The 27,523-nt window shown below is 34.5% G+C and overlaps 1 protein-coding gene across 2 annotated transcripts in view; it reads right to left on the reverse strand.

The window, feature by feature from the left end:
• LOC145256458 (equilibrative nucleoside transporter 3-like) overlaps nt 1-27,523 on the reverse strand; it is a 104,553-nt gene that overhangs the window by 26,266 nt on the left and 50,764 nt on the right. For both annotated transcript variants that reach the window (XM_080115387.1, XM_080115386.1), the window contains exons 3-9: nt 27,332-27,413; nt 21,211-21,356; nt 20,406-20,500; nt 16,429-16,479; nt 13,754-13,839; nt 10,129-10,296; nt 5,986-6,016 (exon numbers count right to left, since the gene is read on the reverse strand). In XM_080115387.1, the coding sequence (XP_079971513.1) occupies nt 5,986-6,016; nt 10,129-10,296; nt 13,754-13,839; nt 16,429-16,479; nt 20,406-20,500; nt 21,211-21,356; nt 27,332-27,413 (659 nt within the window). The remainder of the gene's footprint in view (nt 1-5,985; nt 6,017-10,128; nt 10,297-13,753; nt 13,840-16,428; nt 16,480-20,405; nt 20,501-21,210; nt 21,357-27,331; nt 27,414-27,523) is intronic.

Below are 27,523 nucleotides of genomic sequence, written 5' to 3' on the forward strand. Positions count from 1 at the left end.
AGTGGATTTTATCGTTTTTTATTCCCTGCCCTGCAGAACATGAATGAGTTTTGCAATAAGAGAGGAAAAAGGGTTACAGTATTCATGGCTGATACAATGTTAGGAAACCAATCAGGAACTGGGGGAGATAGAAAGAGAAATGAGAAGAAAGAAAAGGCGGAAAAAGTTTGTTGTTTTTGTTTTTACAGGATAGTTTTTATGCTTCAAGTTTATCTTCAAATATTTATTTGTAGAGTTTAGTTTGGTTGTTTTACGGCATATCAACCCTTTTCGGGTTATTTAATGCCAAATCCAGTTATTTTGGAAATAGGATTCATGTTTTCATGAAATGCATTCAGTTATTTTGTAGATTTTTATTCTTCAAGCGTTTTGTATCTTCAATCGCTAATTTGTAGTGTTTTATCGTTTTTATTTCCTGCCCTGCAGAACATGAACGAGTTTTGCAATGGGAGGGGGAAAAGGGTCACAGTATTAATATGTGGTACATTTTAAGTAAAGAAACCATTCAGGAAGTGGGGGACATAGAAAGAGAGAAGGGAAATGGGAAGAAGGAAAAGCAGGAAAAGGGGGGGGGGTTGTTCTTGTTTTTCTGGAATATAATTAAGTTTCGCAAACGGAAGTAGAAAAACAAAAAGCATCAATGTTAGGTGCATTTTGTCTCAGAAAGCCAATATCTTCAGACAGCCTGATCTGGTAGCACCAGTTATTTTTAATGTAAACCAACACTTAATTGACATGTTACAGAAATGAATAAATCCTAAAATTATGAAAAACGTTTAAAAAAAAAAGATTAGTAACCAAAACATTTTTTGGTGAAAATTAGTGAAAATAAAATGTTTTGCTAAAAAACATCTGAGTTCCAAAGGTAGGTAAATAACGTGCAACTACTGCCAATTTTTTAAAATAAATATGGTGAGCGTTTTTTTTTTTTTATTAAAGATCCAAAACTCATGTGGTGATATTTAGGTACTGACATTCTAATTAAGTAGATATTTTTTGGTTTTAGTTGAAATAGACACAAAAAGTCAGTAGATACTAGTGATGGGACGATTTCAATATTTTTCCTGATTCCGATACAATTACCGATTCTGAGTCTTTATACATCTCTAAATATTTAACTATAGAGTTTTTTTTTTGTTTTTTTTTTTACACAGTGATCACCACTTATCAAGCCCTGCAAGCCATTCAGGGATAAGGGTTATTGCAAGTACATTACGTTAGTGTGGAGATTTGATGAAGTGTTTACTTAAGGGGGCGGTTCATTAGGAATTTGTTAACGTTGGACTTGAAGACATCCAAGTTGTAGTCCGGTGGGAAGCAGACAGACGGAACAGAGTTCCACAGGCGTGCAATTCTAAGAAAGAAGCTTTGTTCATGGAATCCACGTTTTGATTTAGGCACAGATAAAGAGTGAGGGAAATTTTTAACAGTGGATTCAGCTAGACGGGTGTTTTTCGTGAAAGATTGGCGAGGGGAGACCAGAGATTGAAGTTCAGACGAGCACCTGCCATGGAAATAACGATAAAACAAGGATAGGCTCGCAATGTCTCTTCTGTGGGAGAGAGGTTGCAGGGTAGAGAAAAGGGCACCCCCCTCTAAGCCACAAAGTCTATTTTGTACTCTGTCAAGGCAGGATAGGCTGTTTTTAGCAGCTCCTGCCCAGATATGGCAACAGTATTCCATCCTTGGACGTACTTGGCTTTTATACAGATAGAGAATTGCATCAGTAGTGAGATATCTTCTGGAGCGGTAGAAGGATCCCACCATCTTTCCAGCGACCTTGGCAACAGACTTGATGTACGTGTTCCATTTCAGATCAGGAGTAAAGGTCAAACCCAGAAGCTTGTCAAAATAGGGGCCTCACCAAGACGAGAGCCATCCATCACAATTGATGCCAGATGGGGATCAGAGCGTTGATGATGTAAGGATAGGAGTTTGGTTTTGGATGCATTAAAGGTAACCAGCCACATCTTCCCCCACTGAACCACGCGCTCGAGATCAGAGGAGGGAGAATCCGAGAGAACTTTGTCATTTACAGCCTTTGATGTGTTGCCGTAGATGGTCGTGTCATCAGCATAGATGTCAACGAATGATTTAAGTATGTCTGTAGGGAGGTCATTGATGTAGATCAGGAAGAGAGTTGGGCCCAGGATTGACCCCTGAGGGACTCCAGCATTTATATTGCAGGCCTCCGATTTTTGTCCATCTACCACTACTAATACTATCGGAGAGAAATGATTTAATGATTGAGAAAACATTTCCAGTTATACCGTAGCTGGAAATCTTGTGAAGTAGACCCTTATGCCATACCTTGTCGAAGGCCTTTGATATGTCAAGAGCAATTGCCCTAGAAAGGAAGCCTTTGTCAAGAGATTCACTAATCCTGTGGGATATAACCGTCAGCACATCTGCGGTAGATCTTGCAGAACGGAAACCATATTGTGTGTCACTAAGAAGGTTGTTCCTGCTGAGGTGGTTGACTATTTCTCTATTTAATATGGATTCCAGCAACTTACTCATAACACACAGGAGACTTATTGGCCTGTACTGAGAGGGAAATGACTTATCACCTGATTTCTTAAATACAGGGCAAACTGATGAGGTCTTCCAGGGAGTCGGAAAGCATTCTCCTTAAGGCAGCACTTAAATAGTTTCGTAAGTATGGGAGCAAGTTCTGGTTGAAGCTTTTTTAACACTATAATTGGGATGCCATCAGGGCCAGTTGCTTTACTGGAATCTAGGTTCTTTATTAGCTTGGCGACCTCACGCACGGATATTTGTATGTTACCTAGCTTGTTCTGTGTTATAGGAGGAAATATGGGGAGTTGATGGCCTTCGTCGCATAGGGTAGAATTAGCTGCAAAGTTCTTTGCAAATAGTTTGGCCTTGTCTGACGCTGACGAGATGACCTGATATTGATAATGGTTGGGATAGAACGCACACTTCTGTTCAGGATCCTATTTGTTATTTGCCAAAACTGGTGGGAACCAAGCCGTTGATCAGCTACCTTGGATTTAACAGACTGGGCATATAGCTCTCTAGCATTTTTTATTACTCTTTTATAGTGGTTTCTGGCAGTCCTGAAAGCAGCTTTAGTCTCAGTGCATCTATTACGTTGGTAGCTATGGAAAAAGTGATTTGTGTGCAATAGCAGCAGCACATTCTGGGGAGAACCATGGCTGGCTGTTAGGTTTTTGTTGGAATTTTTTTAGATGGTATGAATTGGTCTATGCCTACAATTAATCATTCGGTCAGATCTGATACTATAGAGGACACTTCCTTTTTAAACATGGAGTGCAGAGGTAAATCAGATATGAATGTACGGAAGCTATCCCAGTCAGCCATAGAGTATCGGTATACAGTATGGTGCAGGGGTACGTCTGGGGACTTATTACATTTTGTTTTTATCTTAACTGATATGACGGAGTGGTCGGAGGATCCTAGAGGAGAATGAACGGAACATGAACATAGCTCAGGGGAAGATGAGAGAAAAAGGTCTAGGAGGCTTGCATATTGACTGGGTGTATCGGGCACACGGGTGGGTTCGCCAACAATCTGAGTGAGGTCATAAGCAATGGCAAAATCATGACAAAACCTCCCCTCATCGTCTGTCTTATTTGAATGGGTCAGCCATTCCACGTTATGGATGTTGAAGTCACTACAGATGTGGATGTTAGCCGAGGGATGTGCAGACAGTATGTGGTCTATTTTCTCAGATATGCTCTTAAAGATAGTAACTCCGCTGTTGTGGGGCCGATAGAGGACAAATATAAATGCAGTGGTGTTAGCAAGTGCAACCCTGAAGCACATATAGGGTAAATTAGGATCTTCTCTAGAGATATCCCTGCCACACGGGAAGCCATCCTTAATGTAGGCACATATTCCATGCCCATGGCGATCTTCGGGGTCAGATTTAGCTGTTAAGTTAGAGTATCCGTTAATTACGAACTCATCTAGGGAAGTGGTCGGCCCTATTCCAGTTTCACTTAGAAATAATATGTTCGGTTTCGTCTCCTGTAATTGGGTTTCAACCTCTGGAAAGTTGGAACGTAGACCCCTGATGTTGGAGAAGGAGACCTGGTAGTAGGGGTCTACGTTGGAAGATGGGGTTCTAGGTTTATGTTATGTTTCCTGATTACTTTAAAAATGTGCAGATAATTTCTCAAATGTAAAAGCACACTTGTGGCAGTGATGATCTATAGGTTTCAGTTTTACTCTTAGTTTGGAATCAAAAACATTATTTTGTCCTTACTATCAGCAGTCGAAGGAATCGTTTTTGACATCAGAAAATAGGTACAATTTATTACGATTCCCATACCACTAAAAGCTCCAATTTTTCTGATTCCTGATTAATCATCCCAACATTAGTAAATAGCATTTTTTTAATTTTTTTTTTTAATCATTTTTTTTTTTGCTTGTTTTCCAAATTTCACTATAATAGTGTAGTTCACCTATTTTTGTAACTGTTGTTGTGACCCGATGGGGACCGGGCGATGCCGAGTGACCTTGCTAGTCAACACGAATTCAGAGAAATTCGCACGGCTGAATTCTAATGATGATGATGATGATGATGATGGGCTGATTTTGTTTAAACAGACTATGGGATTTTGTCAGAAAGAAAAAAAACACAAATGATGATTATTTTATCTCATTTGCTGTTATATATCTGTTAACAACAGAAAGGTTGTTTTTTAAAATCTCTGTTGAGCGAGATGAAGAATGGGGGTCAAGAGTAGGGGTCACCGCCAGGCATTGTTTGACCTGGGATGACTAATCACGCCTAATTGGTCATAAGTAAAAACCTCAGTGCAGGTGGGGGTTGAGGTTTGGTAGAGATAAGCAAGAAAGAAAGAAAGGTTTTTGTAACCACTCTCTGAAGGAGAGGTGGGGAAAAAGGGGTTAGATTTAGAAAAAGGTTTTCTAAGCAGAGGAGTCGTAGCCAGCAAACCGAGCGGCTGGGCTTGTCCAGCGCTCCCGATTTGGGGAGCCCTTCAGGGCCTGAAGTTATGATGGGAACTAGCCTGTGTTAATGGTAACTCTGTGACTTTACTGGTTTGGTCTTACATCGTTCACTGCTATAGTCAGTCACCTCAGATTAGGCAGTAGTTGTTATGAAGTAATGAAAACAATAGTTTGTTACTGTTATAAACCGGAGTTCTGTTTGTTTGTGGTGAGGACTTTTGATTTTTTTCAGCAAACCGCAAGGACCTGCGGAGTGATTGATGTACCCGGAGACTCTCTACACATGGAAGAAAGACGATTCGATCGAGAGGAAAAGCGCCCCTCCATGAAAACACAGTGGGTAAGGACGATCAACAGGTCAACTTGTAACGAGACAAGGTACAATCAAAGGACACCTGCCACATCGGTAACGTTATGAATGGTGCCGGATCGTACATCGTTATATTGTGTTAATACTTATAAAGGCGAAGAGCCACTTGAGGATAAAAGTTAATGGGTTAACATGATGGAACAAATAGAGGGACATTTAAAAACGTTATTTTATATGATTAAAATACACAGGAAAAGGCCGTGAGGAAATAAACGTTGATTAACTTGGCTTTAGTATAATAATAGATGCATGAAAATAGACGTATAAAAATAGACATTTAATAATAGACGTATAAAAATAGACATTTAATAATAGACGTATAAAAATAGACATTTAATAATAGACGTATAAAAATAGACATTTAATAATAGACGTATAATAATAGACGTATAAAAATAGACATTTAATAATAGACATATAAAAATAGACATTTAATAATAGACGTATAAAAATAGACATTTAATAATAGACGTATAAAAATAGACATTCAATAATAGACGTATAAAAATAGACATTTAATAATAGACGTATAAAAATAGACATTTAATAATAGACATATAAAAATAGACATTTAATAATAGACGTATGAAAATAGACATTTAATAATAGACGTATAAAAATAGACATATGAAAATCAAACAAAAATAACTTACCTTTTTTTGTTATGTAAAACTTTGAGAATTTCTGAAAATAAAAGAATACATTTGAAAATACTTTGAAAAATTTCTTTTGAATGGTTTACACCATCATAATATTCCGTTTTACATGCTGACATGTGTTGGACAGCTTTAAGAAATTTACTTCAAAGCTAACCTAATTGAATTGAAAGACATTTTTGGTTTCAGAAGAAAAGAAACAAATCTTGTTCCAAACAAAATGGCAGCCATCAATCAGAGAAACTTTAAGTTGTAAAAAAGGAGGAATATAATTTTCCATTGAGTAATTGATCTGTACAAGTGTCAGATTGTAAAAGTTTGCAGACGGAGAGCAAATTCCTTCCCAATCATGCGTGAGAATGCTAAAAGACTTAATATTTTTATGAAGCAATTCTGGTTTCTGATTGGCTGCTTGCTGAACATCCATTTGCTTGCTGAGTGTATTCCCATTTTGGGAGAGCTGGGGTCTTCTACATTAATAACCCTTATACCTAGCTTCTAACCTTGTGCCTAACTTGTTCTGTACTTGTGGGGACGGGGAAAGCGTGTCATTCAGATGCTTTGTGATTTTGAAAAAGTTAGAATATGTCAACCAGGTTTTACTGACACGTGTTTATGAAAATTTGGCAGTGTCAAAATCATTCGAGAAAGGTCAGTATTGCATGCGAGGAACTAAATTTGAAAACAACAAAACATATGCGTTAAAATTTATGGTTCTCTCTTTCACTCTCTTTCAATGAAGAAAGAGAGAATTGAATATATAATTTTATTGTTTTTAAACTTAGATCCTAGGCACGACAGATGGATAGACAGCAGTTTTGCTGCATGCATGAGTCGACAACTAAATATGCTCGTCCATTGTTTAACGTAAAATAAATTTTATATTTTTAGAAAAATGCATTTGTTCGCTATTTTTGTACAAGCATTCAATTTCAGCATGCAGTCCCTGCCATTTAATGCAAGCAATGTTGCCTGCACGCAATGAAGACTCAAGAAACGACTCATGCCAAGCGGTTATAGCCGACGACATATCCATCCGTTGATGTTTCCATGTGCCTATTGTTTGATATCGTTGATCGGGGAGCTGGTTTCCTCAACCAAGTAACACTCCTTGGCAGACGATAGACATAATATCCTCTTATTATATCAAAACATTCTAGCCAGGTCAATGTGTTATCTCTTCTATCTATCTATGTATATAAATAAAATGAACTCATTTTTTCCCCTCCAACTTTGACTTTAATAGGATTAAAAATCATGACATTACATGCAAATGTAATACGTACAAACTGTAGCACATTATCTGAGGTGTGCTATAGGCCTATTACCTTTACAGTTCCTCGACAATGGTACATTCCTATATTTTTTCCGGTGAGAGTCCACTGCCAAAATCGGTCAGATTCAATGAAGTTGCAACATCTTTTCTCTCTATTAGATTCCTCTTTTCCCTGCTCCCCATTTACACAGCAGCAGATGCGTTCACAAGGAACAGTACGAGGAAACACCGGTTTGGAATCATACAAGGTTATTTATGCCGTTTTTTTTTTTTTTTTTAATCTTTTTTCCCTGATTTATGCTTTCTATTTTTCCCATAAAATAAAAGAAAAAGAAAACACGATTATTATTAATTTCTTTTTACTTTTTTTTTTAGTTAGTGTAAGATGCAACCTGCGGGACTAACCGCTTCTTACCGATTCTAACCGTGAAATCTAATTTATTTATTAGTGCTTTCAACTCAACATTTACTTATACACAAAGAATTCATTCTTTAATATTTATTGTTACCACGCAACGATATTCTGATTTCACTTGCATTACACTTAAATTAAAATTAAAACAAAAAAATTCATTTAGAATTCGAGTGTGATGCGGGACTACTGAAACTAAACCAAAACAAACTTCACTGCGGAATTGATATCTGACCTAATTCACTTTTAGGTTAATTCATCACGTTTTTTTTTTTTTTTTTGCACTTCTGCCTCAATGATTAGAGTTTGAGCCCGCCCTCCCTCAAATTTTTTTGAGATTTTTCAAACACTTGGGCACCGCCGGACCGTTCGTATTGCATCACGTTCATTTTTATAATTGATTTTGTTTTTTCATAATTTTTTAAAAATAGTTTTAACATTGTTTGTTTTTATAATATTTAAACAGGATTATTACTTTGCTTACATGCCTCTAAAAACCCGTGCAACGCCGGGTACCCTCCGCTAGTACAGTCATATAATCCTTTTGTGTCTCTACAACATAGGCTTCCTTCAGCCTTGACAGACTATGGATATCCACTATAAGGGTGCTTGCGTGTGAAATTTTTGTGGCAAGAGTTGCGCAATCTCCAACCACACTTCTCCTGGGTCAACATTGTTGAATACTAGTGCCAAGTGGAGGTTCAGGACGACTGGAGACAATGCCGAGATAAGCGGAGAGCACATACAGCGCCTTAGTCTTCCCAAATGGTCACCCATCTGGTACTGGCCAGGCTCAACATTGCTTGACTTCGGTGATCTGACAAGAAATGGTGTATGAACGTGATTGTGCCATACATGTGTCTACAATATAACAACATGGTATGACCATAAATGTATGTCTAAAATCATAAAGTTGTCAAATTTACGTCTCTTTGAAAGATGCATCAACGTCTGCTTGTTATATGTACCTGTGACACAAAAAACAGTTCACAAAAACATTCACTGAAGACAACAGGACAGTTTGTAATAACAATAACTTTTTACAGTTTCATCGTCACTAATTCTGGATGTTAATTCACACTCATCATGTTGACGCTGAAACAAAGACTCATCCAACTTAGCTGCATGCAAAGCAACATCAAGACAACTTCTTGTTAAAGGTTTTAATATAACTTTAGTTCAGTCTTCAACAGATGCATGTCCAGTTGGATTGAGTCGCACTTCCGGATCATTTCTTCTTGCTAGTTTTTACATCTTAGGCTGTAATGTCCCATTTGGCTCCCTCAATGTAAAAAAAAAAAAAAAATGATGCTAATACCAAGTGAATAACTCTGCTCTGTAACCGACTCCAAACTTACTCTCTCCTACGATCAGTCCATTAACCTATATTGCTGTTTCGAAACTCCAATTGCGCCATCTTTGATGTTTGCAAATGAGGCCAATGTTATTGTTTATTGTTTAAAATTCCTCTTGCCAAATATTTAGCTTTCCGTTTCCAAAACTGGCTTTCTAACCTTCTTTTTGTCTAGCTAGACAAACCACATATTTAATCCAGCTAACATACTCAATTCTTCATTACTGTAGAGCCCCGACCTGTTACTTATTCCTATATCTCTACATGTCCATTTTAATTATTTCTTCCTATAATTTCCTTGGCATTCCTCTGTGAACTGAACTTGTACTTCAACCGTTCTACATTTATTAACCCAAGAACTTGCATCCATTCTTTCAACGTGATTGTACCTGAACAGTTAAGGTAGCAGGGTCGGTTGATGGGGAAAGGCTAAGGAAAGCATGAGAGCAAGCAATAACGATGGATTTGAATGAAAAAGAAATAAATGAAGACCTATCCAGAGATAGGTTAGTTTGGAAGTCAATTTCTAAAAGCTATCCAACACATGTAACACCAGCATGTAAAATGTCTGTGAAACCGATGACTATACACTTGTTCAATTTACTATAGAATCATATTAGAATGTAATTGGGTTCTTATCCAGAATTCATCCATCATATTCCAAAAATCACAAATTGATTAAGTATTTCTTTTTATATAAAAGTCACTTTTTATGTTTTAGTGATTCATAGTATACTGTAGACATTATAAGGTTGATTTTGAGATTTTGGTAGTTCGAATTGAGTTATCTCCCTTTATTAAACATGGCGGATTAAAACAATGTTATATTTTCTCATAAAATTTGATTTTCTTAGCTAAAAAAATAACTACTTGATCAATTAATATGATTTTTGGAATATGACATTTCTGTTCTGTGACAAGTACGTATTTACATCATAAAGATTTTTCTGTATTTTTTAAAAAAAAATTAGGTTGAATTCTGGACAAGAACCGACGATTGATACTGAAATGCAATGAAAAAGGATTTTATGATAGAATTTTGTGTTTTTAATTCTTGTGAATTTTATTTTGTGATGTAAAAATGTGCTCACAACATACCAAGTAGGAAAGGCTGAAATATCCGATGAGGCCAAGGACTGTAATCAATAAAGCTGAAGAAAAGAAAATGCTCGCACTTATTTTGATCGACGTTGCGTCTTGTGAACTGCTGCCACTGATGGCAATTGACAGAATATTTGCCAAAGCTGCGATTGTTCCACCAAGAGCCTGGAGGGAAAAAGAGAAAGGAAGACGTTATTATACCAGAACTTAATTGATTGAATAAAATAGTTATTTCAAGACATTGGATTTTAGCTTTTATATTGCAGTTGAATAACGATTAATTCAGGTTTTTGTGTGAAAAACAAATGGAAGGAAAAAAAAAGGGAGAGAGAGAGGGGGGGGCGAAGAGACTGGAGAGTAAGGAAAGGAAAAAGATTGGAAAGAGAGAGAGAGGGAGAGAGAGAGTTTGGAAAGAGAGAGAAAGATGGAGGAAGCAAGAGAGATTGGAAAGAGAGAGGGAGGGAAAGAGCAAAAGACTGGAAAGAGAAAGGGAAGGAAAGAGATGGCGGGAGAGAGAATAGAGAGAAAGAGAGAGAGAATAATGGGAAGGGGAGAGAAAACGGGGAGAAAGAACAGAGGAGAAGGGGAGAAAGAACAGGAGGAAAGGGAGAAAGAATGATGATGCAAATGGGGAAAGGAAGAAAGATGAGGGAAGAAACAAGGAGAAAAACGTTGGCGAGCAGGTTTGCTTTTGAATCCGATGAATATTTTCCGAACAACCCAATACCACAAATGGAATACAAATTATGAATCTTCAAATGAGATAATTAGATCGCAGATTATGCATAGAAGGGTCAACAACTAATTGGACAGTATGAAAGTGGTTTAAAAAATTCTGCAATTATAACGAAGACCTTGAAGATGAAACAGGTTGACAACAACCATGAACTCTTGCTATGATGAAAAAAATCCCAATAAATGGGCTGCACATAAATTTATCATAGGAGTGGAGATTTCTGTTGAACAGGTCAAGAGAGATAGCCATTTTGCTGATACGGCCTCTATGTATTTGACTTGAATAATAATAACTAGAAGAGGTAATCAATCCACCGAAAAATGGTCGATTTCACCGATTTTAATGACAATAAAATACTGAAAGTGTAAGAACATTCGATGGTGGCGGTGGCGGCAGCGGCGGTAGTCTGCACTAACCAAACACTGACTGGCGATAACTAACTTATCTATATTAAACTATCGTTATTGGTATTTTTTGAATATTCCATTTCCATTCTAAGGGAATTCAGCATTATAATGGTTGGAACCATTTGGAATATTCCTTTTCATTCTAAGAGATGTTCAGGATGATAACGGTTGAAGATGATAATAGTATTAAAATAGAGATAATAGGATCACCAGAGTTTGAAGGACAACACCAACGTTTTCTCTACAAGAATATATTTGATCAGAACAAGAATACTGGAATGTCAACATAATATAATTCCAGTTGGTGTTGAGTTTATTCCTGCTAGGATTTCGGCTTGGCATTTATTGATGAATTTTCGTAATTTTGGGATATGTTACTATTTTTGGCATGATAACAGGGGTTAGCTCAGCAGAGCATTTCCGGTGCTCATTCAAATTGTCACTAATGGCGATAAACAAAAATGAAGAAAAACTTATTGTGTACCTACTTGTACACAAAAATTGATCAAGTAGTTTTTTTTTTTTTTTTTTTGAAAATCAAATTTGCTGTATTTTTACCAATAAGTGAAAGCCAAAGCAATTCCAATATTCTTAAAATTTTGTTTTTAACTTAAAATGACCCTTCCAAAAAAAAATGTTTTCATAATTTGAAAAGATTTTTTTTCTGAAAAATAAAAATAAAAAAAATGAATGATGTTAATAAATTATTTGGTTTTAAATCTTATGTTTTTACCGTCTTTCCGACATTATCTGAAAAAAAAAAAAAAAATTAATAAAAGTCAACTTTCAGCATTAAATTTCAATGTGAAAGAATAAAATACCGAATATGAACCTGCATATATTCTGAAAGTTCTATCTTTTAGCTTTCTAAATATTAAAACAGATATCATCTCTGACCCCTAGAGTTGTCTTTTCTTGACCCCCAAAAGTATGCCCTTTTGGGTCTTCCCGCAGAAGCTGTCGCTACATATAAATGGGCAAAATTTCCCACAAGATGAACTGCCATGCCTTTCTAAGGTTGATTTTTGGATTCCTCGGTCAAAAACCCCCACTAGGTGCAATTTTCTAGGCCAGAAACTAAATACTTTTCAAAATATTTACAATTTTGTAACGATGGGTAATCCCATCATGACGCATCGCGACACTCCTTTTTTGTCTTATTGGTCTTATTTTGGCTGGGCTCAAAAACAGTGTTTCCATCGATTGCTGGGTTTGAAATTTGGCGGTTCATCATAACTTATATCTTACAGGTGTCAAAAGGATAAAAAATTCTGAGGGGAGGGGTGAAATGGCCTGGGTGATTTGGCATAGAATAGCCCCAAAGTGAAATCTTGGCAGTAGCATAAAGGAAGATAAAGAGGATAATGTTAGGCATCACTCTAAAAGACAGAAAGACAAACATCTGGATCTGCCAACAAACGAGTTATTGACACCAATACTGCCATCAAAACACAAATGGACAGAATATGTAGCCAGACAACATGACAATCAGGACAACAGAATGTGGACACCTCGTGAACATAAGAGGCCAAAGGGAAGACCAAGAATGAGATGGAAGGATGACCTGATATAACACATGGGTCTCACATGGCAGCATATAGCTCGGGACAGGGTTAGATACCTAAAGTCCAGGGAGAGGTCCTCATTGAGTGATAAAACCCTGATTGATTGATTGATACTTTTTTCTCCTCGTGTACAAATTTAAGTAAAATTTAATTTTCTTGAATAAAAAAATACAAAAAAAAACTACTCAATCAAATTTTGTGATTTTTGGAATATGACATCTTTGTTCTGTAATGAATACATACATCATTAAGACTTTCTTTACTTTTAATTTGCCGCCATAATGGCCAATCTTAATAAGCACCGCATTTCCTAATTAGTATGGCAGGGAGGAGATCAGGCCAACACACTTTAGAAATGTCTAGATTATTTTTTATGATATCATGCACATAAGTGGTGATTTTTTTCATGGAAATTGCTCCAGACAAGACATGAAGCTACTTGATCTTAATCTAATATATAGAAGGCTATATGTCTGTTTGTCTGTATCCGTATTTTCAAACTCTGTCTCTACCGAAACTAAAAATTGCACAGCAGCGCTAGGGGCCTCAAATGATTGGATTTTTTATGGACCATTTTTTTTATGGGTCTTTAGCCAGTTAAAATAAATTTTAAGAGGTCAAAATTGAAAAAAATCATTATATATTTTGTACATTTATCTTAGTTTATTTTTAATTTTTAATCAGTTTATATGCGTGTCACGTTGGTACAGTGGTAACTTGGCATGCTATACAGTTTTGGTTTGGATTCTAGCTGATGGCACGTAAATATGTTTTTTTTTGTTTTTTTTACTTTCGAAATTACGACTATAATAATATATACAAAATCTGGACAAATTAATATCTGATATTTTTGATAAATAAAAAAGAAATAATTGAACAACAAAAGAAAAAAGAAATCAGAACAGAAACAATACCTGTCCACTCATTACGGCTGCTATGTAATTGATGGGCATTATACTTGCCAAGCCAAATACTGACGCAGTCAGTACCGAACTTGAGGCTGTAAAACAGAAAAACAAAAAAATAAATTAATTCTTCACTTTTCAGATTACTTTATGAATTGAGTTATTTTGATACAAGTTTTTTTATGCTTCAAATTCTTTGAAACATTTATTCAGGGTGTTTGGTTTGGTTGTTTTGTAGAAAAAAATGTTTTTGTCTTTGCAGAACATGATTGAGTTTTGCAAAAGGAAAATAAATAAACAATAACACCAATGTTTGGTGCATTTTAAGTCAGGATTGTTTGGTTGGTTGTTTTTGTTTTATGGCATATCAACTCTTTTCGGGTTATTTAATGCCGAATCCAAAGATTTTGAAGAAAAAATTTTTTTTAATAGAATATATTTGTTGTTTTCACGTCAGTTTCTATTTAACCCATAATTGGAACCCTAACAGGTACTACCACTCCGGGTCAGAGTGGACCTGGGAGCAATGGTAATTAAAGAGTGGCTCCACACTCCCCAAAGCCCACAAGCTGGGGCCTCACTACTGGATATAGTTTAAGGTCATATCCAGGACCCCCATTGAGGGAGTTTTACCCTCTGCAGGGGGGCAGTCGGCGTATTCTAATGCCCCACCGACAGGGCCTTAAGTCAGGAAGCAGGTATCTTCAGACAGCCGGTCATAACTAGCGGGACCCCATGGAAATTCCACAATTCTTTCTACAGCAATTTGCATAATTTACAGCAATCCTTTTTTTTTTTCTTGAAATAAGCAATATCAAATGTCCGTCAGGATCAATACCAGTGTTGGAACGATTAATCAGAATCGGTAATCTTAAAAATCAGAACTTTTTGGGCTATTGGAATTGGTATTTGAAAAATTTGTGTTGCTTGTTAAGATATAGTTGACAAATCGATTTTTAAATATATCATTTTAAACAAAAACAATATACTTAATTGTCATGTCGAAAATAATAATATATCCAAAAACTACAAAAATTCATTCAAGTAGAACAACTGTTATTGTATTTTTAATAAAATAAAGTCTATTATTGCTATAGACAACAAATATTGAAGCCATGACACAAGTAATCAAAAATATTCGTTCCGGAGTTATATTCCCTGCATCGAGAATCCTACTGTCTACTTTATAACGTCTAAGGAAAATGCGATTTTAGCGTGGGCCGGTTAACATGACAACGTGACATCATTACCAGATCAACATGTAGGTAAAGGTGCCCAAAGTTTCCGGTTTTCAACCACGTGGCCATAAAAAATATTTTTATGAGTAAAAAAAAAAACACCTTTTGGGGCTAATTTTTATTTTTCTCATAAAATTCAAGGCATCAGTTGGGGGACTATATAGCTTTTTTTATGCAATAAATAAAGTTTTTGATTTAATGAATTTAAGTTCTTTTTGACTCAAGGGAAGAGGATATGGAACTTTGATTAATTTTGGGAGAAAGGGACCTTTTGAAAAAGAGAGGTCCCTTTCTCTCGAAATCCACAGACTTTACATACACCGGACATACCAGCAACTTGGTTATAAATAATTATACATCGAGGTGAGGAAAGATAGACGAATAAACGGCTAGATACTCCTCTACTCAAGCATACCCGTCTACATTTGTTTGTTTTTATTTCTTTACTTTCATAATTCCAGTCTTTCCCTGCATTGCCTTTGGCTTTAAAAAAAAAACTCTCTCTCTCTCTATATATATATATATATATATATAGAAAAGCTACAGTTGATTTTATAAAATTATTTTTTATCATAGCTTAACATTTAAAATGCAAAAGTCAAATATCATAGTTCAATTGTGTTCTAAAATATGCTAACAAATAACGTTGAGGAGCAATATGTTTCAGTTTTGATTCAAGCTGATGATATCTAAGCCTTTTCTTTTTTTTAACTTTTGCAATTACTACTATATATTGGGTCCAATATAATAATCAATAAAGAACTGGCTCTGTAATAATAATTGTAAATATGGAATCTGAAAAGGAAACACTAGATAAATGGATAGTCCTTAATCCGCGGAGTTTCGAAGAAATACTTTCCTTCTCATCAGGGGGTAGGAATTAGCAAAATGCGGGATCGGATTTTGAATGCAGAAGTATTTGATGAAACAACAAGTAAGTCAAAATCTTACTTGAAAACAAAAAAAGTGAAGCAGAGGGAATATGGTGAAGAAAAAGGTGATTACACATGAATGGATAGTCTGGTGGAAGATAAAAAATCCAGTGACGGTAAAATCCAAATGTATAACTTCAAGAAAGTTAAAAGAATTTCCATTTGTACAAGTAAAATCCAAGGAAATCCCGTAATTGGAAGAAGATGGTTCATAATAATCCAAAGGCAGAAATCCATGGAATAATTAAAAAAAATGTGTACAAGGAAAAAAGAAAAGATTCCAATAATATTAATAAAAGAAAAATAAGATATGCTTTTCACTCTACTTCCGAGACATAAATATAAAACCCTCTGCTTCACTTTATCTAGTGTTTTCTTTTCAGATTAAATACGTTTTTAACTCATTTCAAAATGTTTTTAACATATTTTATTAACTGTTTGCTCATATATATATATATATATATATATATATGTGTGTGTGTGTGTGTGTGTTGAAAAAAGATAGACCACTTACCACTTAACAATACTATAGTCATCATGACATAAATAAAAAATGCATTCTGATCTGGAAAAGAGATCAAAATAAACCAATCAACAAACAAATAAAATAAACAAAACATTTGAGAAATCATAATGACGCTTAAAATATAAATAAAGAACTTGGGTTTTTAGTTTAGGAAGTAAACTTCTCCAACATGATATTACCATGATGCAGAGTCACCCGCATTCCCAAATGCTACTTTATGTGAACATCATCTTCTCCCCAACTGTTGGGAAGTAAGGAAAAAAAAGAAAAAGAAAATAGGTTTGTTGACAGAACAAAGTTATAGGGAGCTATTTACAAATGAACACAGAAGGAAGCTGAATCGAAAGCTGAATAGAATTGTTAATCACAATGTCGCAGTAAATGGAAACCAAAGGATGGACGATAAAAGAAATTTGTAGTTTTTATATTTAGTGTTAGTTTTTAGTTTTAGTGTTAGTTTTTAGTTTTAGTGTTAGTTTTTATATTTAATGTTAGTTTGTAGTTTTAGCATTAGTTTGTAGTTTTAGTGTTAGTTTTGAACTTATATATTTAGTGTTGACTTTTATTTTAGAGCTAGTTTTTAGTTTTTATATTTAATGTTAGTTTGTAGTTTTAGCATTAGTTTTTAGTTTTAGTGTTAGTTTGTAGTTTTAGTGTTAGTTTTTAGTTTTAATGTTAGTTTTTAGTTTTAATGTTAGTTTGTAGTTTTAGCATTAGTTTTTAGTTTTAGTATTAGTTTGTAGTTTTAGCATTAGTTTTTAGTTTTAGTGTTAGTTTGTAGTTTTAGTGTTAGTTTTGAACTTATATATTTAGTGTTGACTTTTATTTTAGAGCTAGTTTTTAGTTTTTATATTTAATGTTAGTTTGTAGTTTTAGCATTAGCTTGTAGTTTTAGTGTTAGTTTTGAACTTATATATTTAGTGTTGACTTTTATTTTAGAGCTAGTTTTTAGTTTTTATATTTAATGTTAGTTTGTAGTTTTAGCATTAGTTTTTAGTTTTAGTGTTAGTTTGTAGTTTTAGTGTTAGTTTTTAGTTTTAATGTTAGTTTGTAGTTTTAGCATTAGTTTTTAGTTTTAGTGTTAGTTTGTAGTTTTAGCATTAGTTTTTAGTTTTAGTGTTAGTTTGTAGTTTTAGTGTTAGTTTTGAACTTATATATTTAGTGTTGACTTTTATTTTAGAGCTAGTTTTTAGTTTTTATATTTAATGTTAGTTTGTAGTTTTAGCATTAGTTTGTAGTTTTAGTGTTAGTTTTGAACTTATATATTTAGTGTTGACTTTTATTTTAGAGCTAGTTTTTAGTTTTTATATTTAATGTTAGTTTGTAGTTTTAGCATTAGTTTTTAGTTTTAGTGTTAGTTTGTAGTTTTAGTGTTAGTTTTTATATTTTATGTTAGTTTGTAGTTTTAGCATTAGTTTTTAGTTTTAGTGTTAGTTTGTAGTTTTAGCATTAGTTTTTAGTTTTAGTGTTAGTTTGTAGTTTTAGTGTTAGTTTTTAGTTTTAATGTTAGTTTGTAGTTTTAGCATTAGTTTTTAGTTTTAGTGGTAGTTTGTAGTTTTAGCATTAGTTTTTAGTTTTAGTGTTAGTTTTTAGTTTTAGTGTTAGTTTTGAACTTATATATTTAGTGTTGACTTTTATTTTAGAGCTAGTTTTTAGTTTTTATATTTAGTGTTAGTTTTTACTTCTTATATCTAGTGTTAGTTTTTATTTTTAGTGCTAAATTTTGTTTTATTTTTAGCATTTTTTTTATTTTCAGCATTTTTTTTTATTTTTAGCATTAGTTTTTAGCTTTTATTTTAGTGTTAATTTTCTGTTTTATTTTTAGCATTTTTTATTTTTAGCATTTTTTATTTTTAGCATTAGTTTTTAGCTTTTATTTTAGTGTTAATTTTTAATTTTCATTTTTAGTGTTAATTTTCTGTTTTTATTTTTAGCTTTTATTTTAGTGTTAATTTTTAATTTTCATTTTTAGTGTTAATTTTCTGTTTTATTTTTAGCATTAGTTTTTAGCTTTTATTTTAGTGTTAATTTTTAATTTTAATTTTTAGCATTAGTTTTTAGCTTTTATTTTAGTGTTAATTTTTAATTTTCATTTTTAGTGTTAATTTTCTGTTTTATTTTTAGCATTTTTTTATTTTTAGCATTAGTTTTTAGCTTTTATTTTAGTGTTAATTTTTAATTTTCATTTTTAGTATTAATTTTCTCTTTTTATTTTTAGCATTTTTTATTTTTAGCATTAGTTTTTAGCTTTTATTTTAGTGTTAATTTTTAATTTTCATTTTTAGTGTTAATTTTCTGTTTTTATTTTAAAAATTTTTTATTTTTAGCATTAGTTTTTAGCTTTTATTTTAGTGTTAATTTTTAATTTTCATTTTTAGTGTTAATTTTCTGTTTTTATTTTTAGCATTTTTTTATTTTTAGCATTAGTTTTTAGCTTTTATTTTAGTGTTAATTTTTAATTTTCATTTTTAGTGTTAATTTTCTGTTTTTATTTTTAGCATTTTTTTATTTTTAGCATTAGTTTTTAGCTTTTATTTTAGTGTTAATTTTTATTTTTTAACATTAATTTTTAGTTTTTAGTTTTTTACGCTGCTTTTTAGTTTTTGTTTTTAGTGTTAGTTTATATCTTTTATTTTTAGCAATAGTTTTAGTTTTTATAAGAGGCAATTTTTGAGGAGTGGCTATGAGTTTTGCAACAGTTTACAACAGTTGGAGACGGTTTGCAGACAGTCTTGGGTTTATGACAGTTGATGACAGTTTCGAGTTTGACACAGGTAAACGCAGTTTGTGGCTTGAATGAAATCGAATGATCTTTAGGATGTCAAGATGAGGAAATGAATTGATCAACTAACAACAAAGAGACCTCGACAGATTTTTCTTGTGATGGTGTCACACACACACCTAGCAGTCAACTAACACAAGATTTTCTATGTTTTTTTATTGTTTTATTTTTACATACTTGTGAGCCAATACGCACCCCACGGCAGCCACCAATGTGAAAGCTTATGACACGACCAGAAGAGAAGACGAAGAAGAAGACCACAAAAACAGTGTTGGGGTTGGCAAGCGGGCAGCACATGGAACTCACACCTACAGAATTAATAAAATTTACAATATTTTCCGCAATCAAACAATATTTCATTTCATTTATTTTAAACTAAAACAGGAAGCCCAGTTTAGTAATCGGAACATTTTACGTCGAGGCTAGGTTTTCACCTGACATCGGTACGGTCATATTTAGAGTCGCTTATACTTCTGAATCGACAAAATAAAAAAAAAAATCTATGCATGACTGCTTTGCGAAACTTTTGCCATGAGTGTTTGACAGTCTTTATTTTATCACCATTTAATGATAAACACACCCGGATACAACTTGCAGAGTTGCCAAAACTCTAAGACATTCCTCTCCTGGCACATCTTCTGAGGGTCAATATTAAAACATGGGACGATTGGTCATTATAATTAGTTTGAAGATGAGAATCAAGGATCAGCCATCATCAATATCGAGCACTACATATTGGCCATTAAGAAGTTTTGGGCAAACAGCGAAGACGTGTTGGGAAGGCTGTCAGTAGTTATAATAGGTTGGGGCAACTCCACACATTTCAAATGACTTGCTGGAATGACTGCAGGAACACTTTAGACTGACAGATCGCCGATCCCAGATGTCATGTGCCATGAATGTCTTCTTCATCTTTTATCGTTTTAGTTCTGACCATGTTGTCGTTGTCTTTTTTACATGGCGACCGTTGATGGGGATCAAACGGGTTTACAAGTATAAAAATAAAATAAACATGGTGAAACAAGAGAAAAACAGACTTGGATGCTTCACATATAGAGCAGTTGGACTCTGGGTGTGTGTTTCTATATGCTAAGGTTCATATCTATCCAAAAAAAAAAAATAAAATAATAAATAATCAATCTAAAAATGGCAAAGTTAACCAATTCAAAATCATGATACTTACAATTGTCCGTGTTTATGTTGACAAAGGCGAGTGTGATGAGTAGGAGAATAGCGATGATGATAAAACTGATGCTGATACGATACTTTTGGTGAAGGCTGAAACAAATAACAAGAATAATAATAACGAGGTGTTGTTAAAATCAGAGAAAAAATATGGGATGAATGAAAGGGGGGGGGGGGAGTTTAAAAAAAAAAAAAAAATGGGTGATGCGAAAACATGCTGCACAGCACATTTTCGCATTACCCAATCCGTGACATACAAATGGTGTGACGTCACAGTGATGGACTTTTGACCAAAAGAAGAGAATACGTAGCACAGAGAACTGAAAATATCTCTGGCCAGAGTCAGACCACCCAAGAGATATTCTCTTTGTTTGAAAGATGCTATCACCAGCAGATGTCTAGAGTGACCAACTTTTTTGTTTTACAAGGACTTAAATGGAATATGCTCCCCCTTGATAAGTGATGACTATATGGTTAAAAAAAAAAAAAAGACAAAGAATTCCTCAAGAAAAGAGTCTGCATTTTCTTTCCAAATTGGCTAAACTCCCCCCCCCCCCATGATGAAACTTGATTCAGTTGACTCTGAAAAATTACTTTTCTTTTTTTTTTTTTTTTTTAAATTTTGGATATTATTCATCTGGGGTAATGCTGATCAAGAAAATACCAACTTTGTAAGTGTTTGCTTTGTAGTTTTTTACTTTTAGCTGGACACACATACCCACAGACAACTGCCTTTTAATAGATAATATAGAAATGAGTTCTTATGAAATGAAGAAAGATTGTTACAAGAAATTTGGACTTACTATCTGACAATGAACACTGTAAAGATGTTGAAAAGAACATTTGGAATCGTGGCTGCAACTGCCAAATCACTTTCGAAATTTTTTTGCCGAGTCGTTGTTGGTTCAAGCGAACCCGTAGTTGTGTTTCGAAGTTTATACATAAAATACTGAAAGACAAAAAAAAATATATATAAAAATTCATCATCATTATGAACATACAGTAGAACCTTGGGATACAGCATAAAAAGTTAGTAACAAAATACAGTACAGTATATAGCATACATGTATATAATCAAATAACATTATAACACCATAAGGTGGGGCAAATACTGTAACTAGGGGTCAGAAAAACATTGTATTTCACATCATAAAAAAAAAAAAAACATAGCCCTTGACCCCCTGGAGGGGCATAGGCCATTTACAACTTTGTAGATGCTTTTGTAGCGAGGAGTTCTTTTTAAAGGGTGAGGGTGCAGACCCCACGCCCAACCTTCCCAGAAGGTACATACATTGCCTAGCCTTCCCAAATGGTCACCCATCTGGTACTTGCTAGGCTCAACGTTGCTTAACTTCGGTGATCTGGCGAGAACCGGTGTGTCAATGTGATTGTGCCGTACATTTCACATTGTTGGCATTATTCAGCAGGGTTTTCCCATAAAACAGACATTGGTTGAACCTTCTCAACTTCGGGAATACTAGGATGTTCGTGATAAATTGTCCATCATAGATGACCTCATTCTTTTTGATGACCGTGTTGTTATTCTTCATGCTCTTTGTATCGAGTTTTGATGAATCTTCATTTGGCAAATCAGCGAGCCAGTATGATGCAGAATTGTGTAAAAGCTTCTGTTTATTGGCCAGGAATCACCAAAAATATTCAGGACCATCGCGACGGTTGCAAGGACTGCACAGAAAATGCGCTTGCTACACCGCCAAAACCATTTTCTCTTTATGATCCCGCTACATTCCTATTTGAAAAAATTTGCAGCAATAGTTAAATGGATGCGCTAAATTGGCAGTCAAAGCTGCAAAATGCATCATCCATGACAATATATCGACCAACAGCAGCCTCAATAATGACAAAGCGGTTTATGCGATCCTTCAATACAGAAACAAGCCCATACTGGAGCTGGGATAAAGTTCTGCACAGATTCTGTTTCATTGAAAACTGCGAGACAGTATCCCCTCAAACACCCAACATTACCAAGTCCATCGTGAATGGATCGTTTCCGCTGAACAGCGTGAGAAGAAATTTGCCGTTCATGATCAGGTGTTGAGAAATCGATACAATGCTAATATATGATCTTTGAATCTTGGAAGTCATATCCCACGTTTGGATTCAAGACGCAAGAAGAAAACCAAGTGGTTCAAACCGGGTACTACCGTCGACGCCCTACCATACCAGCAATACTGCGTTCAGATGCACCACTAAGAGGGTATTGCTGCAGAATAGACGATTTTTAAAAAGGTGCTTGATTCCAATACCAACTGCAATAATTCTTGCCAGAACCAAAAACCCAACCAGGATTGACAATTCCTCGCTACAAGTCCTTTCAGACAACACTGTTTCTGATGCAGTAGATATAGCCATTGTCAGGCCCAATGTAAATATCCAACGGATGCAAAGGGCATTGAAAAATCTACAGCTATTAAACAAACCTGGCTTAAAGGAACTTTAGCACCAGGGGAAGATGTAAGAATGCATCATCTCCATGTATTAATGATATTCTTTTTATTACAGACTAGCAGTTCAGCCTAGCTTTGCTTGAGCCCTATGTACTGTTCATAACTTTGTGTGCATATGTATATATATATTAAAAAGTTTGACTCATGTCCAGGTAACCTACATCTAAAATTTAAAGTGTTTAGACCCAAAATTGGTGGAGGAGTTTGGTAGAGTCTGCAAAGGTCAACTCTTTCAACTTTGACTTTTTGGTAGCCAAATTTTTGCCCCAAAACTGATTAAAAAGCTTGCTGTATGTCTGAATATCCTTTATGTAAAATTTCAAATGTTTAGACCCAAAATTGGCTGAATAGTTTCCTAGAGATCACAAAGGTCAAAGTTTTTGAACTTGAACCCCTTGGCAGCCAACTTTCTAGCCAGAAAACGATTAAAAATCTTGCCCTACGTCTGAATACACTTTAAGTAAAATTTCAAATGTTTAGACCAAAAATTGGCTGAGTAATTTGGTAGAGACTACAGAGGTCAAATTTTTTTTAACTTTAGCCCCAATTTTGATCCCTTAACATTTATTCTTTTGGGCTCAAATCAAATTAAAAAGTTTGCACGTCCAAATAACCTACGTTTAAAATGTCAAGTGTTTAGACCCAAAACTGGTGGAGAAGTCTGGTAGGGTTTTCAAAGGTCAAATCATTGAATTCTGACCCCTTGACAGCCAAATTTATGGCCGAAAACTGATTAAGAATACTTTCCCAAATCTCAATACCTCTTATGTCAAATCTTGAGTCTGTAGACTGAAAATTGACAGAGTAGTTTGGTAGAGAAATGTACACACACAGACAATTTTACTTTTATAGATATATAGATTGACTTTGCGCCATCCACTAATCCTACACTAACATGCAACAACTGTTTAAAAAACTATATCTCTACTATTATATAAAAGGAACTTTGAGTGTGTGTGTGAGTGTGTAAACGTTTGTTCCCTATGGATTCCGAAACAGTTGGCCCGATTTTTATGAAATTTCACACAAATGTAATGTATGTATCTGACAGTGTTCTTAAAAAGGTATAGTATTGGAATGTTTTCAATGAGTATTGATAATCGGTCATTGAAAAAATCAGATTACGGAACGAACAGGCAATTTTGACCAAAGTTAACACCTTATACAGCCTAACAGCACAAGTGCACTTGAGAAGTTTTATCACCACACAAGCAGAAAGGTCTGACATAAAATCAATAGTAGGTTCTTTGATATAATAAAGGCGTGTTTGAAATGATTGTTTCTGATCAGAGCAGAACTGAACCATGATTCTTAACTTTTTAATTTTAAACTTTAATTCAAGCCATTATATATATAATTTTATAAAATCAACAGTAGGTTCTCTACAGTGCAATTTAGACTACAATATATTGTGGAATAAATCACTAAGGGGAGAGGCATGTGAAACTTTCTCCTGGTACACTGTGACGGGTCCCCAACTGTAGAGCAGACAACCAATGGGCAATTTCACTGATTTCAATGACAATAAAAATATGGGAGTGTAAAACATTTGCTGATCATCCTTCAATCCCAGGCAACGTCGGGTATCCCTGCTAGTCATTGTTATAAGATGGCACTTTTGGACATAATGTTATGAGATGAATATTAAACTTCGAAATTAAAGAAAGCCAAAATGATATATGCTTTTTTTTTTTTTGCTTTAAAAGAAATATTTATTTACCTTTGAAGCAAGTTACCTCAGTAAAGATTTTTTCAAGCGATTTCTTTTTTTTAGTCATTTTTTCCTTGGAGATGTAAAAAATCTCTTTGGGTAATCGTTTATTGGAATGGTGCATCAACATTCCTTTTTAAGTGCAAGTATTCATGGGATTTAAATTTCGACATTTTGTAAGATGTCCTATCAGTTTTATTGCAAAGCAATTTTTATTGGACTGACTTCCTCATCTTGGTTGTTATTGTCACAACGTTTCGGCCATTTTGCCCTTCGGCCTTCGTCAGGTGAACCGTTTGTTAGGAGTCTCGAACCCAACCCTTTATTATTATTACGGGGGTACCGTGTTCGGACTCCAGCTAGGCTTTGGGACATAGTTGCTGATTCTCTGTTTTTCAATGTTACTTTTTCACTGCCTTCGTTCAGGATTGAACTCAGCACCTTTGGGTAATTGTAAACTTTGATACAACGTCTAGGACCACTCGGCCATATGTCACTAGAACGTCACTGAACGAAGGCAGTGAAAAAGTAACATTGAAAAACAGAGAATCACCAACTATGTCCCAAAGCCTAGCTGGAGTCCGAACACGGTACCCCCGTAATAATAATAAAGGGTTGGGTTCGAGACTCCTAACAAACGGTTCACCTGACGAAGGCCAGAGGGCAAAACGGCCGAAACGTTGTGACAATAACAACCAAGATGAGGAAGTCAGTCCGACAATCTCAATCAATGAAAACACCTCATCTCAAAAATACAGACAATTACAATTTTTATTGGCATAAACTAAATCATGTTCCCAAAACTGTAAATATTTCTTTACAAGAAAATCAATAAGAGAAGGGGGGGGGTCCATGAGTAAAACTAAAAATGAATTTAAAAAGACTCCTGGGCAACTCCAAGTGTACTGTTACACATATTTACACATGTGTTAAGATGTAGGCACCCAACACATTGTAGACTCTGTCGCAAACAAGAAACACGAAGGAAATTTTATTAATTTATTTATTGCGGACTATTATTCTCATCTTTATTAGCAATTACTGCCATCCATAGTTGTCGTCTCACCACGACTTGGCCAAGTAAGCCTCCACATTTATTATCTGATCTTCCATGGTCGTGTCCGTACCGAATGATATATATATATTATTTAATTGGAATTCATTATTGAGATGAGTATTATTTATTGATTTTATTTTATTGCAGACTATTATCCTCATCTTTTTGTTGTTTCATGACATTTCGGCCAACTAGTCTCTCCCTCTTGGAATGGGTCCAAAAAAAGGGTCTGAAATCTAATACAGGGTGACCAAAAAAAAACAAAACAAAAGCTAAATGGAGGCCATCTAGAACATATGCTGTAGAACAGAGAAAAAAAAAGACCAAAGACCCTTGTGTTATGATGTGAGGTTTTGAATATAATAAACTGGTTATGACCAAGGTTTCATTTCATTCGGACAAAACACTAAGAAACGGGGCCTAATTAGAGTTGGGGCCCGTTTTTTTGGGGGTCACCCTGTAGGCCCCACTTTGTCAACTAGGCTCCAACCCCTGTCCCATCGCCGCAATGTCGCATCCCTGTGCCTATTTTACAAGTATTTTAATGGAATGTGCTCTGATGAACTCGTTGCACTTATACGTATATATCCCCGACAAACCTGATTACCAACAAAATCACACCCCTTCACTGTTGAGGTTCCTTAATATCAGAAACTTTTCTACCCAAATAGCTTCTTCTCTAGAACAGCTAGGCTTTGGAATTCTCTTCCTGTTTCCCAAACTGTACTGATATGCAGAAGTTTAAATGTAACGTAAACCAACATCTTAATCTGTCTTAGGCATAGTCCCAATTAGTGACCCCTTACGTCCAAGTGGCAATAAGTTTTGTTTGGGGTGAAGGTGAGTAAAATAAAAAGAAATTATGAATTTAAAATGGAATCGGAAAAAATATTGGAATCGGAAAAAATATTGGAATCGGAAAAAATATTGGAATCGGAAAAAATATTGGAATCGGAAAAAATATTGGAATCAGAAAAAATATTGGAATCGGAAAAAATATTGGAATCGGAAAAAATATTGGAATTGGAAAAAATATTGGAATCGTCCCATTACTAGCTTTGTCATTGTCATTCACACAATATTTTAGTTGCATCAAGAAATAAGATTTATTAAATTGCAAAACGAAAGAATAAAATCATTTTATTTTAGACTAGTAGATGTACCCGCCATTGCCTGGTATTAAATGTAACGTTAAATTCCTTTCAAGAAACAAAGTAAAAACAAAAAAAAAAAACAGACAGAAACTGCATGCGAGTATTGTTTTTTTTCTAAACAGTGCACTTCTTGTGAGTAAAAAAATTTAAAAAAATACTCAAGTTGAGATCAAACCAAAATCTTAAGACAGGAAATCAAGTACAATAACCATTAGGCCAGCTTGACATGACCTTTAAAAACTACTTATTCTTAACGTAACGAAACTGTCATGCGACTGATTCATGCATGCGCAGTCACGAAACAGTTGACAGATAAAAATCCGATGATCCCAAAAGTACCAATTTTTCAATTTGGAAGCCTTAGCAGCTCGTTTTCTGGATGAAAATGAAAAAGTTTTCCACACCTGAATACCCTATATACCAAATTTCAAATCTGTAGATCAATAATTCGTTGAGTATATAGGTTGAGAATTGTACACACACACACATTCTCACTATATATAGATATATAAATAAATTAAAAAAAAAACTCACATTGTTTGCAGTAATGAAAAAATTCCAGGGTAAAAGACTGCCAACTCCCATCAAATAAAAAATTATAAACACCAATCGAAATCTGAAAATAAATAAATACATAAAAATAAATTATAATGAGTCATCACTAGGGCTAGGACAACAGCATATTCTTTTCCTTGTTTTGACTCAAGTGTTTATCAGTTAATATCT

Source organism: Euprymna scolopes, chromosome 32 (assembly GCF_053919585.1).
Source record: "Euprymna scolopes isolate OS-2025 chromosome 32, ASM5391958v1, whole genome shotgun sequence".
In the NCBI taxonomy this organism is placed as follows: Eukaryota; Metazoa; Mollusca; class Cephalopoda; order Sepiida; family Sepiolidae; genus Euprymna; species Euprymna scolopes.